General features: G+C 47.6%; 1 protein-coding gene across 5 annotated transcripts in view; it reads left to right on the top strand.

Moving 5' to 3' along the window:
• The first annotated feature begins 3,877 nt into the window (after nt 1-3,877).
• Nucleotides 3,878-12,871, top strand: part of LIMCH1 (LIM and calponin homology domains 1) — a 312,362-nt gene continuing 303,368 nt past the window's right edge. For 3 of the 5 annotated variants that reach the window (XM_058670166.1, XM_058670159.1, XM_058670162.1), the window contains exon 1: nt 3,878-4,099. In XM_058670166.1, coding sequence (XP_058526149.1) covers nt 4,004-4,099 — 96 coding nt within the window. In that variant the 5' untranslated portion in view covers nt 3,878-4,003. The remainder of the gene's footprint in view (nt 4,100-12,871) is intronic. The other 2 variants (XM_058670165.1, XM_058670160.1) reach the window with 2 other exon arrangements.

Genomic DNA, 12,871 nt, shown 5'->3' with positions numbered 1-12,871 from the left:
TCTGCCTAGGACACCAGTATCCCACATGGGCACTGGTTTTAGGTTCAGCAACTCCACTTCCAATCCAATTTCCCGCTAATGGTCTGGGAAGGCAGTGGAGGTTCCTGAGTGCCTGGTTTTGGACCAGTTCAGCTCCGGCCATTGTGGCCATTTGGGGGATTTAAAAAGTGGATGGAAGGTCACTCGCCAAGCAATTCTGCCTTTCAGATAAAAACAAATAAATCTGTTAAAAAAAAGACATTTCAAGAAAAGGAAAAGTCAAAACATGGATAAGGGAAAATGAGTTATAAATCATGTATCAAATAAGGGAATTGTATGTAGGATATATGCAGATTTCTTGTAACTCAGTTAAAAAAACAAGCAAAGATTCAAATACACATTTCTCCTAAGAAGATGCACAAATGGCCAATATGCACAAGAACAGATGCTCAGTATCATTAGCCAACCGAGAAATGCAAATTAATACCCGCAATCAGATACCATTTCACATACACTCAGATTGCTACACTGAAACTGTTGGACAGTAACGCGTTTTGGAAAGGAGCTGGTGAAACTGGAAACTGTATGCACTACTGGTGGGAATGTAAAATAGCATGGCCACTTCAGAAGCAGACTGAGAGCTTATTAAAAGATTGAATACAGAGGTACCCCATGACCCAGCAGCTCCACTCCTTGGGTTAGCGACATTGTTGATAATAAACAAGGAGTTAAAGCAACCAGAAAGTCTATCAATTGCAAGTGGCTGTGACAAGTGTACAGCAATGCCATGGATGTAGTAGGGAGTGAGGCACTGGTACAGGCTGTGACACAGAGGAACCTTACAGGCAGTCTTCCATGAAAGAAGCAATGCATTCGTGATGTCTCTATCTTAGGATCCTGTTTATAGGAAACATTAGAAGAGGCAAGTTTATGGAGGCAGAAAGTAGTTGAATGATGGCAAAGGCTTAGTGGCATGGCAGAATTATTTCTGAGAATTCTGGAGTTTCTTTCGGGGGGGTGGTCAAAGTTCCTCAGAATGAATTGTGATGTAGCACAGTTGTACTAAGACAACTGAGTTGTATACATGAAATAAATACTGTTTGAATCAAATCTCAAAATATGTGAAATCATCAAGCAATATAACAAGCAGCCCTTGCTCTGTGAGTATTCATTATCAATATCTCTCATTTGTCCTTGATCATATATTGTGCCTTATTTCATGCTTATTTTTCCAACCAAAATTCTATTTCATTTCCCTCAAACAGTAAGATCTCTAAATTACCAGTCTTCTAGATTTTTTCTTCATTCTATTATCCAAGTTTCTCTAGTGGGTGTAAATTACTCTTATATTTGAAAGAGCTACATTATTCACCGATGAGAACCATTTCACTTATACAATTATTAGCTCCTGGATGGCAAAGTTTGGGTCCCTTGTGGGTTTGTCAGCTGTTTCACACAGTAGGTGCTCAATGATTTGTGAACATTATTGATAGTAACTCTGGGTTTGAATGGTTGTGAGGTCTTTGGTAGCCCATGTGAAGTTGCTATTGGCAAAAAAAAAAATTGAGAAAAGCAGGTATGATTTTATGTCATATCCTAACAGGCTTGAAAAAAAGTGAGTTTTCATGTGACTGTTGATATCAACACCAGATATTGTAGAGGTGTGACAGACGTCATTTTACTGCTCACCTTCAAATGGATTCAGATATGCCAGCTAGCTGTGCCAGCCCCGCCTCCTCCTGGTTAAGCCAAGAAAGCACCTCCTGGGTCTGGCATGGTGGCCTAGCGGCTAAAGTCCTCTTCTTGAACGTGCCGGGATCCCCTATGGGTGCCAGTTCTAATCCTGGAAACCCCCCTTCCCATCTAGCTCCCTGCTTGTGGCCTGGGAAAGCAGTCGAGGACAGTCCAAAGCCTTGTGTCCCTGTACCCACGTGGGAGACCCGAAAGAGGCTCCAAGCTTCTGGCTTTGGATTGGCACAGCTCCAGCCATTGTGGTCATTTGGGGAGTGAATCAGTGGAAGGAAGATCTTTTTCTCTGTCCTCTTCTCTGTATATATCTGACTTTGCAATAAAAATAAATAGGTCTTAAAAAAAAGAGAAGGCACCTTCTGTAGGTTTGTTGGAGTCATCTGGCAAACAACTACATGGCCAGGTTTCTTCAGAGACAAAGTCATCTTCTGTCTCTGTTCTTGTGTTCTGATCACCTTGTCTCTTTTTATATACCTTTTTATATACCTTTGCTTATTTCTGGGGGGCAGGGTGGTCACCTGGCTGGAACCCAACACAAGCTACCTGCCAGGTCCAACTTTAATCCTTTCACATCTACCTTTTACAATGACCCACTGGATGGTCATTTTGACTTCATCTGAGATGAGGAAACCGACGCATACATTGTGAGTGGCAGAGTCCGGCAAGGACAGGTCAGGTCACTTGGTGTATAGTTACAGGTATGGAGCCAGACTGTCTGGGCTTGCTGACAGCTGTGCAACACCCTCTGACATCCTCACAGGAGTAGCAATGGACCTATCTTACAGGAGCTGGAATGGACATGGGTTAAGTCAGTTGTTTCTAATGCACTTAGAACAGGGCCTGGCACAGCACAAGTGCCCTGTAAGACAGCCTGATTGCAAAGCTGGTAATAGTGCAATTTCAGGCCTGCCTTGTGCTCTGGCTCCTTGTTGTACTAGCGGAATTGTACCAAAGTGGAACGTGAGCTCCAAGGAGGGGATGGGGACTTTGCTGAGGCACCTGTGGTCTTCTGACATGCGTAGACACTGCTTGTTATCAGCCTTAATTCTAAAGCCATGAACCACTCAGTCCAGGTGAGCTAAACATACACAGCTAATGACACGTGCCCTGGCTGGGCTCACCCTAGCAAGCCTCCTAGTGAATGCCCACGCAACAAACACACGGCAAAGCTGCCCTGCCCCCACTACCCTGCACTTGGGTAAATCTGTCCCTTTTGCAGCACGCTCCAGTCAGGTGGATCCTTTGGGGCTTCTTCCACTCTCACCAAACTCATTCATGCTAAAGGCCTTGGTCCATTTGGAATTCTTGCCCCTAGCTTACTGCATGGTTAAGTCACCTTGCACTGCCATCTCAGAAAACCCTGACTTGAAGCTTGTGCTTTGTGTGTGTGGCGGTACGTTGGAGTTTTGATTTGATTTGCTCTGCTCTCAGCCAGCTCCCTGTAGTGCTCCTGAGAACGCAGCAGAAGGCACATGAGCCCTTTCTTGCCTACATGACAGATTTGGCTGGAGTTGCAGCTTACTCCTGGTTTGGGCCTGGTCTGCCTCAGCTCTGCCCATTGCAGATATCTTGAGTGAACCAATGGATAGGAGCTCAGTCTCTCTAACTGTCTTTTAAGTCAGTCAACAAATCAATAATTAAGAAAAAAGGAAACTTTTTTTTTTGGTCAAGAGTTTTTTGTAAAGAATTTATATTTTTATTTGAAAGGAACAGTTCTGAAGAGAAGTAGAGACCGACCATCCATCTGCTGATCTACTCTTCAGATGGCCTGAAGAGCTGGAGCTATACCGATCTGAAGCCAGAATGCAAGAGCCAGGAGCTTCTTCTGGGTTCCTCTCGTGGGTGCAGGGGCCCAAGGACCTAAACCATCCTCCACTGCTTTCCCAGGTCATTGGCAGGGAGCTGGATCACAAGTGGGGCAGCCGGGACTAGAACAGGCATCACAGGTGGGGAACATACTTGTTATGCCGCTGAGCCAGTGCCAAGCATTGGTCTTCATGCAAAAAGGCCTGCTCAAATGGGATCTAGTGGGAGGAAGGGGGCACTTTCTGGAAACCAGGCTGGATGGGGAAACTTTTCCCATCCCTGGGCAGGCGGAGCCAGAAGAGACAGGCAAAGGCTGCGCTCGGGGACCTGCGCCGGGCGGGGAAGGCGCGGAGGGCGGGCCGGCCGGGCGGGAAGGGGCGGGGAGCGCGCTCTGGCGGCGGCGGCGGCGGCGGTGGCCGTCGTCCTTATCCCGGCGGCCCAGCGCTCGAGTGGACGCGGGGCTTCGCAAATGGCTTGTCCCGCGCTCGATTTGGAAGCTCTTCAGCCTCTGCAGCCGGAGCCGCCCCCCGAGCCCGCCTTCTCTGAGGCGCAGAAGTGGATCGAGGTAGGTGCCGCCGGCTGCTGAGGCGGCCTTTCAGGGGCCGGCGTCCGCTCCGAGTCAGTGACCCGCGCGTGCTCACCGGCCGCAGGTCCGGCCTCGCCTCCCCCGGTTTGCCTCCACCCGCAAGCCCAGGGTCACCGGTCCGGGCTTCGGCCCAGCTGCACTGGCCTGGCGTTTGGGCAGTGCAGTGTCCGGGCGAGGGTGGCTGCGAACGGGCGACGCTGCTGCAGTCTTCGCTGTGCGCCTGAGGGGCAGGACCGCGTCCCCGGCGTCTCCATCCTCGCCGGCCTGACAGTCAGCTCGTGTCGATTCCAGGCGCTGCGGAGCGAGACGCTGCCAAGCCGCTGGAAGCGCGAGCCCGCGGAGTCCTTGCGGGCCCGGCATTGCGGGGGTGTTCTCGCTCCGCGTTCCTCGTGGCACCGCTTGGCGTCCCTCCCCGCCCTTCCCTGCCGGTCGTGTCCTCAGCCGAGCCTCTAGCCTTCTTCCCGGCTCCCAGGCCAGGTGTGAGGGGCTCGCGCGGCGCACCCGGCCTGGGGAAGCCTACGCGACCCACCTGCGGGCGCGCCAGCCGCATAGACGCCGGCCAGCCATTGGCAGAGCCCCCTCCTTGCCAGAGGTGGAGGGGTGGGCTTCGAGGCACCGGAAGACTCGGGCTGGTTGGCATATTTCACATGTGTGAAAGATGCTGGGACGGTCCAGGGAGATCACCTGGGTGCCCGACTCAGCTAGGGCAGCGCTCGCTAGGCAGTTCTGATTCGTGGTGTCTTTCTGGAGAGGCAGCTTGGAAGCCCTGCGCTTCCGAAAAGACCTGTCCCTCAGGGACAGATCACCCCCAGGGGAGCGTGATGGGGCCGGTGGCCTCCTCCGGGCACTGGTGCCCGGAGCCTTTGTTCAATGCGGGTCCGGTAGGGGATGGTCTGAACAAAGGTTCAGCGCGGGGGGGGGGGGCGGCGTATCTTTCTTGGGATGCAAGGTAAGTTCGGCCCTTAACTCCTGATGACAGGCGGCACGGAGGGAGAGGAGAAAGTGCGCCGCTAAGTCAGGAGGGCAATGATGAAGCATCTCACAGCTTGCGTTGTTACTTGGCCCCCATCCCCCTCTTTCTGGCCCTCAGATCTCAGGATGCTGATTCTGGGTCCGGGTGGGTGTTTTGCGGGGAGCTTCCAGCTCTGAAGAGACAACAGATGTAAACCCGATGAGCTCCTTGTCCAAACCTTTCTCCTTGCTGCCTCAGTGCTCCAACCTGGAGCCTGAATACCCCCAAGGGTAACCCGCCCCAGGCTAGCCAGTGCTACTCAAGAGTTCAGTAACATCTGTTTTAAAATAGGGGTGCAGGAACAGAAGAATCAACTCTAGACTAAACAGTGGAGAACTCCAGGCGTGTGGCTCATAACTGCATAGCTCAGTGCAGAGTAAAAAAAAAAAAAAAAAAAGACCGTGGCTTTGGATTTTTGATATGTGGCTTGGAAGGGATGAACGGGGTGACAGGTGCCTCTGCAGTGCAACCCACTTGAGCTCCTGGGCTTCACTGGGTACATTTCTAACAGGGACTTGGTGGAGAGTTGGCTTAACTTTAGAATTCTTTGGAGAGATTTTGGGCGTGGTAGGGGGTGGGGGTGCTACAGCAGAGTTGGTTTCCTGTTCTTGAGGGAGGGAGAGATTTGTTCCCGATTTCCTGGGTTGTGAGTGGCATATGTATTATACATCACATACAGGACAGCGCATGTATCGTAAGTGCAGGACTGCGTGGATTTTGACCTTGGTGGATTCCAGTACAGCCCACATCTAGACGCAGTTAGAAACTGTCCCTGCAGCCCACATTGCAGCCTGTTTCAAGTGGTGACTTATTGCTGACTTACTGCAAATATGAGGTGTAGACTGATAGCCTTACTGTCAGGCTGAAGAACAGGGAGAAGGGGCTTCCAGTTTGGTGGAATCCCAGGGGCTTTACCTCTTCTGCCCAAAGAAAGCATGTTTAAAGCATAACAGGGTGTGCATCGCTTTGGGGCTGGCCAGGGCACAGCGTGTGTGCGCGTGCATTATTGAAGCTGCCTCTCTCCTTTCCAATGCGGGGTTGGGTTTCGCTGCCGACAAGCGTCTCTCCCCCTTGCAGATGCTATAAAAAGGTGTTTGCTCCAGGAAACAGAGACCTCCGTCTTCCTTCCCCTCTTCTCCAGGGTTCCTCCTCCGTAGTAGATGCCATGTGTGCAGACTGGGGGAATCCTGGAGCTCCCCGGGGCCATAATAGATTGGCTGTGCCCACACTGGCCCTGTGAACAAGGATTTCTGCACTCCTGGAGGAGCTGTAAGGGAGTGCAGAGTGTGTGCCCAGTCCCCAGAGCGTTATCTGGAGAGAGTTGGGTCTCCTTTAGGGGCCCATTGTCTCTGCCAGAGGGCTCATTGGGAGAGCTGCTTCTTTTTTTTCACCCCCTTTTGTTCAGCCCAGTGATTAAATTTCCCACTGGCTTTCCTCTCCCCAACCCCCAGCCCTTTGAGTAGTCAGGAATTTCACTCTTTCAGAAAACTGTTCCCTTGGGTGCAGCAGGTTAATAAACAAACTTGGCTGCTCACTAAGCTCACTCCTCGGCCCTCTGGCTTCCTTGGACTGGCAGTGGGTAAGACACTTGTTCTGAATCCAGGCTCCCGGACCTAACTCTTTAGTGAGGAATTTCTCAGCTGCAGCCTTGGCTATTTGAGGGCGGTGTTGCTGGGCAGGAAGTGTGACCTGGAAACAAGGCTCCCATGTCACCCCACCCTCTAACTTCTGCCTTAGCTGGCAGGGAGCTCGCTATGGTCATGGACCAGGAGAGGATAGCTCAGAAGCAGATGGTCTTGGTCCTTGACTTTCCCTACTGGGAAGAGTAGGCAGTGTGGATTGTTGTGGGTTCCGAGATATCCTTCAAGGAAAGGCTAACCTGCCTGTGTTAACTCTGGCCACCAACAGGCAGCAGCAGGGTTGACTGCTTCCCAGGTTCCCTACTCATCAGGTCTGGGAGCAGCACAGAGCACAGGCCAAGGAGGTCACACTTCTAGCTGGGGTGACTTGGTCAAGCAGCTCTTTCCTCCCCTTCTGGTTCTAAGTGCTTTTTTTTGGAAAGACATCTCTAGTTGTTAACAAGAACAACAATGACAAACAGAAGTTGTTGAAAGCAAGTGTAAAAGAAGATGCTAATAATAACTCACCTACATCAAGGGAGTGCTGTCAGGTTTAAATAGGTGAGTATCTAAAATGTACCCAATAAGGCCCAGTGCTTAGGAAATGCTGGGTGAGGGATAATCAGTGCATCATCACCATTCACTCCTGCTAATACTCTGACTGCCTTACATACCATCCCTACCGTTGTCACTATTATGACTAGTATGGCTGTTGTTGGTTCTGCTACTGTCCATAGCAACTAAGGCTGCTTTTTGAAAGGAGATTTTCAGAATCCTTCATTTCCAGTGTAGAAAATACTACTTACTGATTTTGCCCTGTCAAGTTGATTAACTGTGGGTACCTGGCCTGGCAGTAGATGGGACTTGTTACTCTAATCCACTTTAAAAGTGATTGCAGGATCAGAACGGATCTCATAGTATCTACTCTCAAAATCATCCTGGTAATCCACCAAGATGTAGCAGTTTATTCCTCAAGATGATGCTGGATTTTTAAGTTTAATGCATGGCCTTTGCTGCCAAACCCCAAGCAGAATGAATGCCCAGTGCCTCTCTTGCAGACAAGCCAATATTTAGTCATGTGAGTGGTGAATATCCAAATATTCATCTCCAATGCAGTAGGGTTTTTGTTCACTCAAGTTGTGTCAACTTTTGCTGAGAGAAATTAATTATGCAGTTGATTCTTACTCCTATCACTTCTTTTTGTCTTTTTAGTCTGACGAAGTTTATTGCCTTACATGAGGAATTCTAATTTTCCTGGTTGTTCCTTCCCCTTTGCCTGTCCACCCAGCACAATATTGATCTGCTTTAATCTGTGGTTCTGCTATGCCAAATACTTTCTGGAGGAGCAGATGTCCTCTCAACTTGGTTGCAGTTGTGATTTGGAATAGGTTGCCTGGCCTTAGGGAGGGACTGGAAATTCCAGCTTAACTCAGTTTTACTTCTCAATTTGAGAAGTTCCTGGACTGCTTTAACTTTCATCACAGCCTGCCCATGGGGCCTGTGAGAAAGACAATCTTCTTTTGTGACCTAATCCATTTTTCACGTGAGTGGGAACTGGGGCTGGTGGGGATCGATTTGTCATTTTTCTGCATTCCCACCAGCCCACGTAGAGTTGTTTTTTTATTCGTCTGGGACCTGAATCTGAAGATTAAAGGAACTGAGGGGACTGTAGGTTGCCAAAACTGAAAGATGTTGTATTGTTTGGCAGTGGGGACAATTTATGTATGACCTTTAAGGTGCTCTAGCATTCAGTGGCCAGTAATGTATGACACTGGTGATGTCATGCTGGAAGTTATATAAGCATTCTAATTTTCTGTCTCTGTAGGGACTTGGTGACTCTTACGTATTTTCATTAAATAAAGATTTAATGTGGCAGTGCTCTTCCAGCTCTGGATGGAGAGCTGAGGAAGAGGAAGCGAAACCTTTCTGGCTGGGACAAGAAAAGAGTGGTGGTCTGAATAGATATGTAAACCAGAGCAGGCAGCATCTTTCTCACCATGACATTTAAATAGTCTGGCTTGTTTGTATACAAGGCTGGTATGACACAAAATGCTGTCACTTGGTAGGAGAACAGCGAGGCCCCACAGATTTGGGGAAAAGGGAAGTGAAGTGGGAGGTAGAGCTGGCACTTCTTGCTCCAGCATCTCCCTGGAAACTGATTGCATCAAACTCCAAATGGGCAGGCTGAGCACTAGCTACCAGGGAGGGTTAGGGTGAGGCACATGTTCCCAGGCCCTGGCTCTCTACTGATGGTGGACAATGGAACCATGATGTAGACATCTGGCCTTGATTCTATGGGTGGCAGTCAGTGCTAGGTGGACCTAGGCAGCTCTTAGAGAACTGGAAACTGCTGGAAACTGGCCTGTAAGCTCCTTTTTATTTTTGAAATTATTATTATTATTATTATTATTATTATTGCTTTAGACCATTCTGAAACTTAATGGCAGCATAGGTAGAGAATAATAAAATAATTGTAATGGCAATTTCTGTAATGCCACTACTGTTGATTAAAGCCAGTATTTGAATGCTCACTAGGTGTTGGTTTTGGACAAATATATATGTATGAACTGATGTTTCGTAAATAAGTACTATTCTCCTCCATTTAGAGATGGGGCCCATAAAGCTCTGAGACTTAATATCTTGTCCAGTGTCCCAAGTAAGTGTCTCAGCTAGAACATTAATTCAAAGCATCTTTCTTAATGCTAGTGAACAGATGGGCAAATTTGCAGTTAAGGAAATTGGGGCTTCTGGGAGTCAGGTTGGTTGTCCAGGATCATCTAGTTGATAATTATTAAAGTTAGTCTTCCAATCCAGGCTGTCTGATGTCACTGCCTTTGTTATCTGATTCTTCGTATTGCTTCCCACATTTAGGACCATGAATGACTTTTCCCGTTACGACTAAGCTTATCTGTTTTGGGGACTGTGTCGAGGTCTCCTTTAGCCTGCCTCCTTCCTCCCCTACGTCAGGGCAGGATGTGGGTCTCAGCAGCTGGGGCTCCCCAGCATTTCCTTTCCCCAGAGTTTGCTGCCTTTCAGCTATGTTCCTGTCCATTGGACAGAGCACTCAGTGTTCCTTGGAGGAGGCTTCTGAAGGTCTGTGCAGACTCAGCCCCTCCCTGCTGCTTGCTGCTTTCTGGACTGGTGTTTTGAAGGTGGAGCCGGGCACTGGGGCTGTGTATATTCCAGGGTTATGGACATGCACTTTCTGTGTCCTGCAGACCCCAACTGCTCCACCCATGTTTTGTTAGGACAAATGACAGTTGGGTACATCACTGCATTTTGAAGTTTTGAAGCTTGTTAGTTTATTATCGTATTTCTTAAGAAAGATGATAGAAGATGTAATGAATGTTTGAGAACATGGTTTCCTTGTTATAACTTTATTCGCAATGCCTGATCTGTTTCTATGGGGGAGTGGCTCGCATATCAACCCAGAAATCGGATAAGACCCCTGCCATTTTAGAGCTGATGCCATTTTAAATATTTGCTTCCTTCCTTGAGATCTCAGTTTCCTTAAGTTTTGCTTTTTTGAGTTTCCCACCCTTTAGGTTCACATTTTGTTCACCAGTCTGCTGTTACCTTGTAACCCTACCCACCAATCCCTTGAGTCCTGTATCACTGGTGCCTGCCTATAGCCCTATCCATCAATCCCCCACGGCTTGTACTCCCAATACCCACCCGTTTGCCATAAAAGCATGCTCCCAGTGCTTTCTCTCCCTCTGCTCTCTTCCATTTCTTCCCTTGGCCACCTTCCTCTGCTCCATAAAGACCACCTGTGTGATTCATGGTGTCTGATGTTTGGGTTTGTGGTGAAAATTCCTAACATTATCTGTATCAACGAGTGCAGGGTCCATTTTGCTTTCAACATATGCTAGTGGATGCTCAGACATTTGGCCTTGCCATTCATATGCCCATGTCCCACACTGGAGTACCTGGGTTTGTGTATCACCTCTGGTTCATGAATCCACTTTCCCTTTGATGAAGACTCTGGGAGGCAGGTGGTGACTGACTGAAGTCATTGGGCTCCTGCCAGCCACATGGGAGACCTGGATTGACTTCCTAGCTCCTGGCTCTGACTATAGGCTGTTGGCACACCAATGTGAGGTCTTTGCCACTCTCACTTCTACCTGAGAATGCTCCCGTCTGGACAAGATTTCAACTGGAACAATGTTGTCGTTGAGTTCAGCCAAGAGGTAGTTCCTTCTGAGCAAGATTGGCAGCCTCTCCTGCCAGCAGCCAGGTTCCTTCTGACAGGCTGAAGAGCTTGGAGGGAGCAGCTCTACAGCTTCTGGGAATCTTGGCTGGTAACTGACATCATTATCACCTTCCAACCTTCGTTGTTTTATGTTTTAGCCTCTATCTTCATGTTTGAGAACAGAATCAGTTGATACTGGATGGTTTTGGTCTAAACTACTCTACTACTCTCCTTGGAAGACATTTTCTTTTTAAGCCCAGTTCACTGTGCTGTAATTGTAAAAAAAAAAAAAAAAAGACATTAGAACTTGTTATTGTTCTTCCGTATTTGTTTCAAACAACACATGTGTGTTTTAGTGTGGTTTTACAATTGAGACTAAAGAAAAATATTAAATAGGATTATGTTTGGGGGGAATGATAGCGGGGTGGGGAAAGGTTGACTTCCGTTTAATTAATGAAGGAAGGACAGGATAATTGCATTGCTTGGAAGTGATACCATAAATCAGTGGGTTACTAGGTAATATAGAAGAAAATAGTATGTAAAAAAAAGAATGATGGAACACTGGAAAGACTGCCTGGATGTAAGAGATTATGTCTCTCTGGCAAGGAGGAATGACGTCATGGGATTTAATTCTACTTTGGTACAATTCCCTCTGTGTGGTGTTGAAAACAAAAATACGTCTTCATGTGTCTACCCTTAACGGGCTAGCCATGGAATTTCAGGGAATTATCTTTGGCATCAGGGGAAAAAACAGGATGACGTAGATGTATAACATGCGCCTAAGGACCGGCTTCACTGACACCTTTACCCATTAAACATACATGGTAAAACAACAACAACAACAACATCAACAAAAACAAAAACTGCCTCCTTGTGTTTGCTGAGCCGTTATGGACCAGCTGTTGGCTGGGCTTGGAAAGCACTGTGTTCCCACTGCCCTGAACCCTGCGCCCTGCCTGGGATGCCAACGCTGGTGCAGTTAGAGCAGGATGCAGACCAACTGGCTGGTCAACCTTCAAAGTTAAAAATCTGCCCCACCCATCCATCCCTAAATAACCCTGCAGGAGGCCTTGTCAAGAACTTTCACTTGGTTTTTCAATAAAGGTCAAGGGCAGAAGAGCTTGTGGTTTTTTCTTTTCCATATCCCAACATGGAAAAAAAAAAGTCTTAGCTTTGTGTTTTCACCAAGTGAGCTGTACCAAGTGAGGAACTGAAATTATATTTATTGTGTAGAGGACATAATCTTTTCTTTTCTTCTAGGAAATACTTTTCACATGATACTTTAAGCAATTCCAAGTTTTTTTTTAATTGAGTATTCTCATTGAAATAAAATGATAGCTCAGAGAACTGGTTTAGAGCATTAAAATTTTCATTTAAAGGTAATTTTCCGTTAGCTCGGCTATCATTTGCTCATAGGTTTTCTTCAGTATAAGCAGTGGTGAAAATGAGCACTAATGTGTAAAAGTGTGCTTTTAAAATTCCTTTCCTGAAAAATGTTTATTGAATGTTATATTAAGCCTCATGCAAGGTGCCAGGACTAGGTGCTAAACAAAATAAACATGATCTCTCATGAAATGCACAATGGAGTGAGGGTGGGACTGTGAAAGAGTAGGTGTAAATGTGTCTTTGAGAGCTGGGATACCTGCCTGGAGAAGGGGGCAAGGTGATGAGAGAAACGTGCTCTGTTTAAAGGCAGATGTCTCTTTTAGTGCCATTATATCGATTGACTGACTGAATGATTGAATGAGTGGGGTGATGTGTTAGGAGAGAGAGCTTCCATCCAGTGTTTAACTCCCCATGTGCCTGAAATAGGCAGGAACTAGGAACTCCACCCAGGTCTCCACATGGGTGGCGGGGACCCGGATACACAAGTTATTGTTTGCTGCCTCCCAGTGTGTACATTAGAAGGAAGCAGAGCTGGGACTTGA

Source organism: Ochotona princeps, chromosome 11 (genome assembly GCF_030435755.1).
Source record: "Ochotona princeps isolate mOchPri1 chromosome 11, mOchPri1.hap1, whole genome shotgun sequence".
Lineage (NCBI taxonomy): Eukaryota > Metazoa > Chordata > Mammalia > Lagomorpha > Ochotonidae > Ochotona > Ochotona princeps.
Note: the sequence above shows the minus strand (reverse complement) of the source record. Positions and strands in the feature narration are given on the sequence as shown.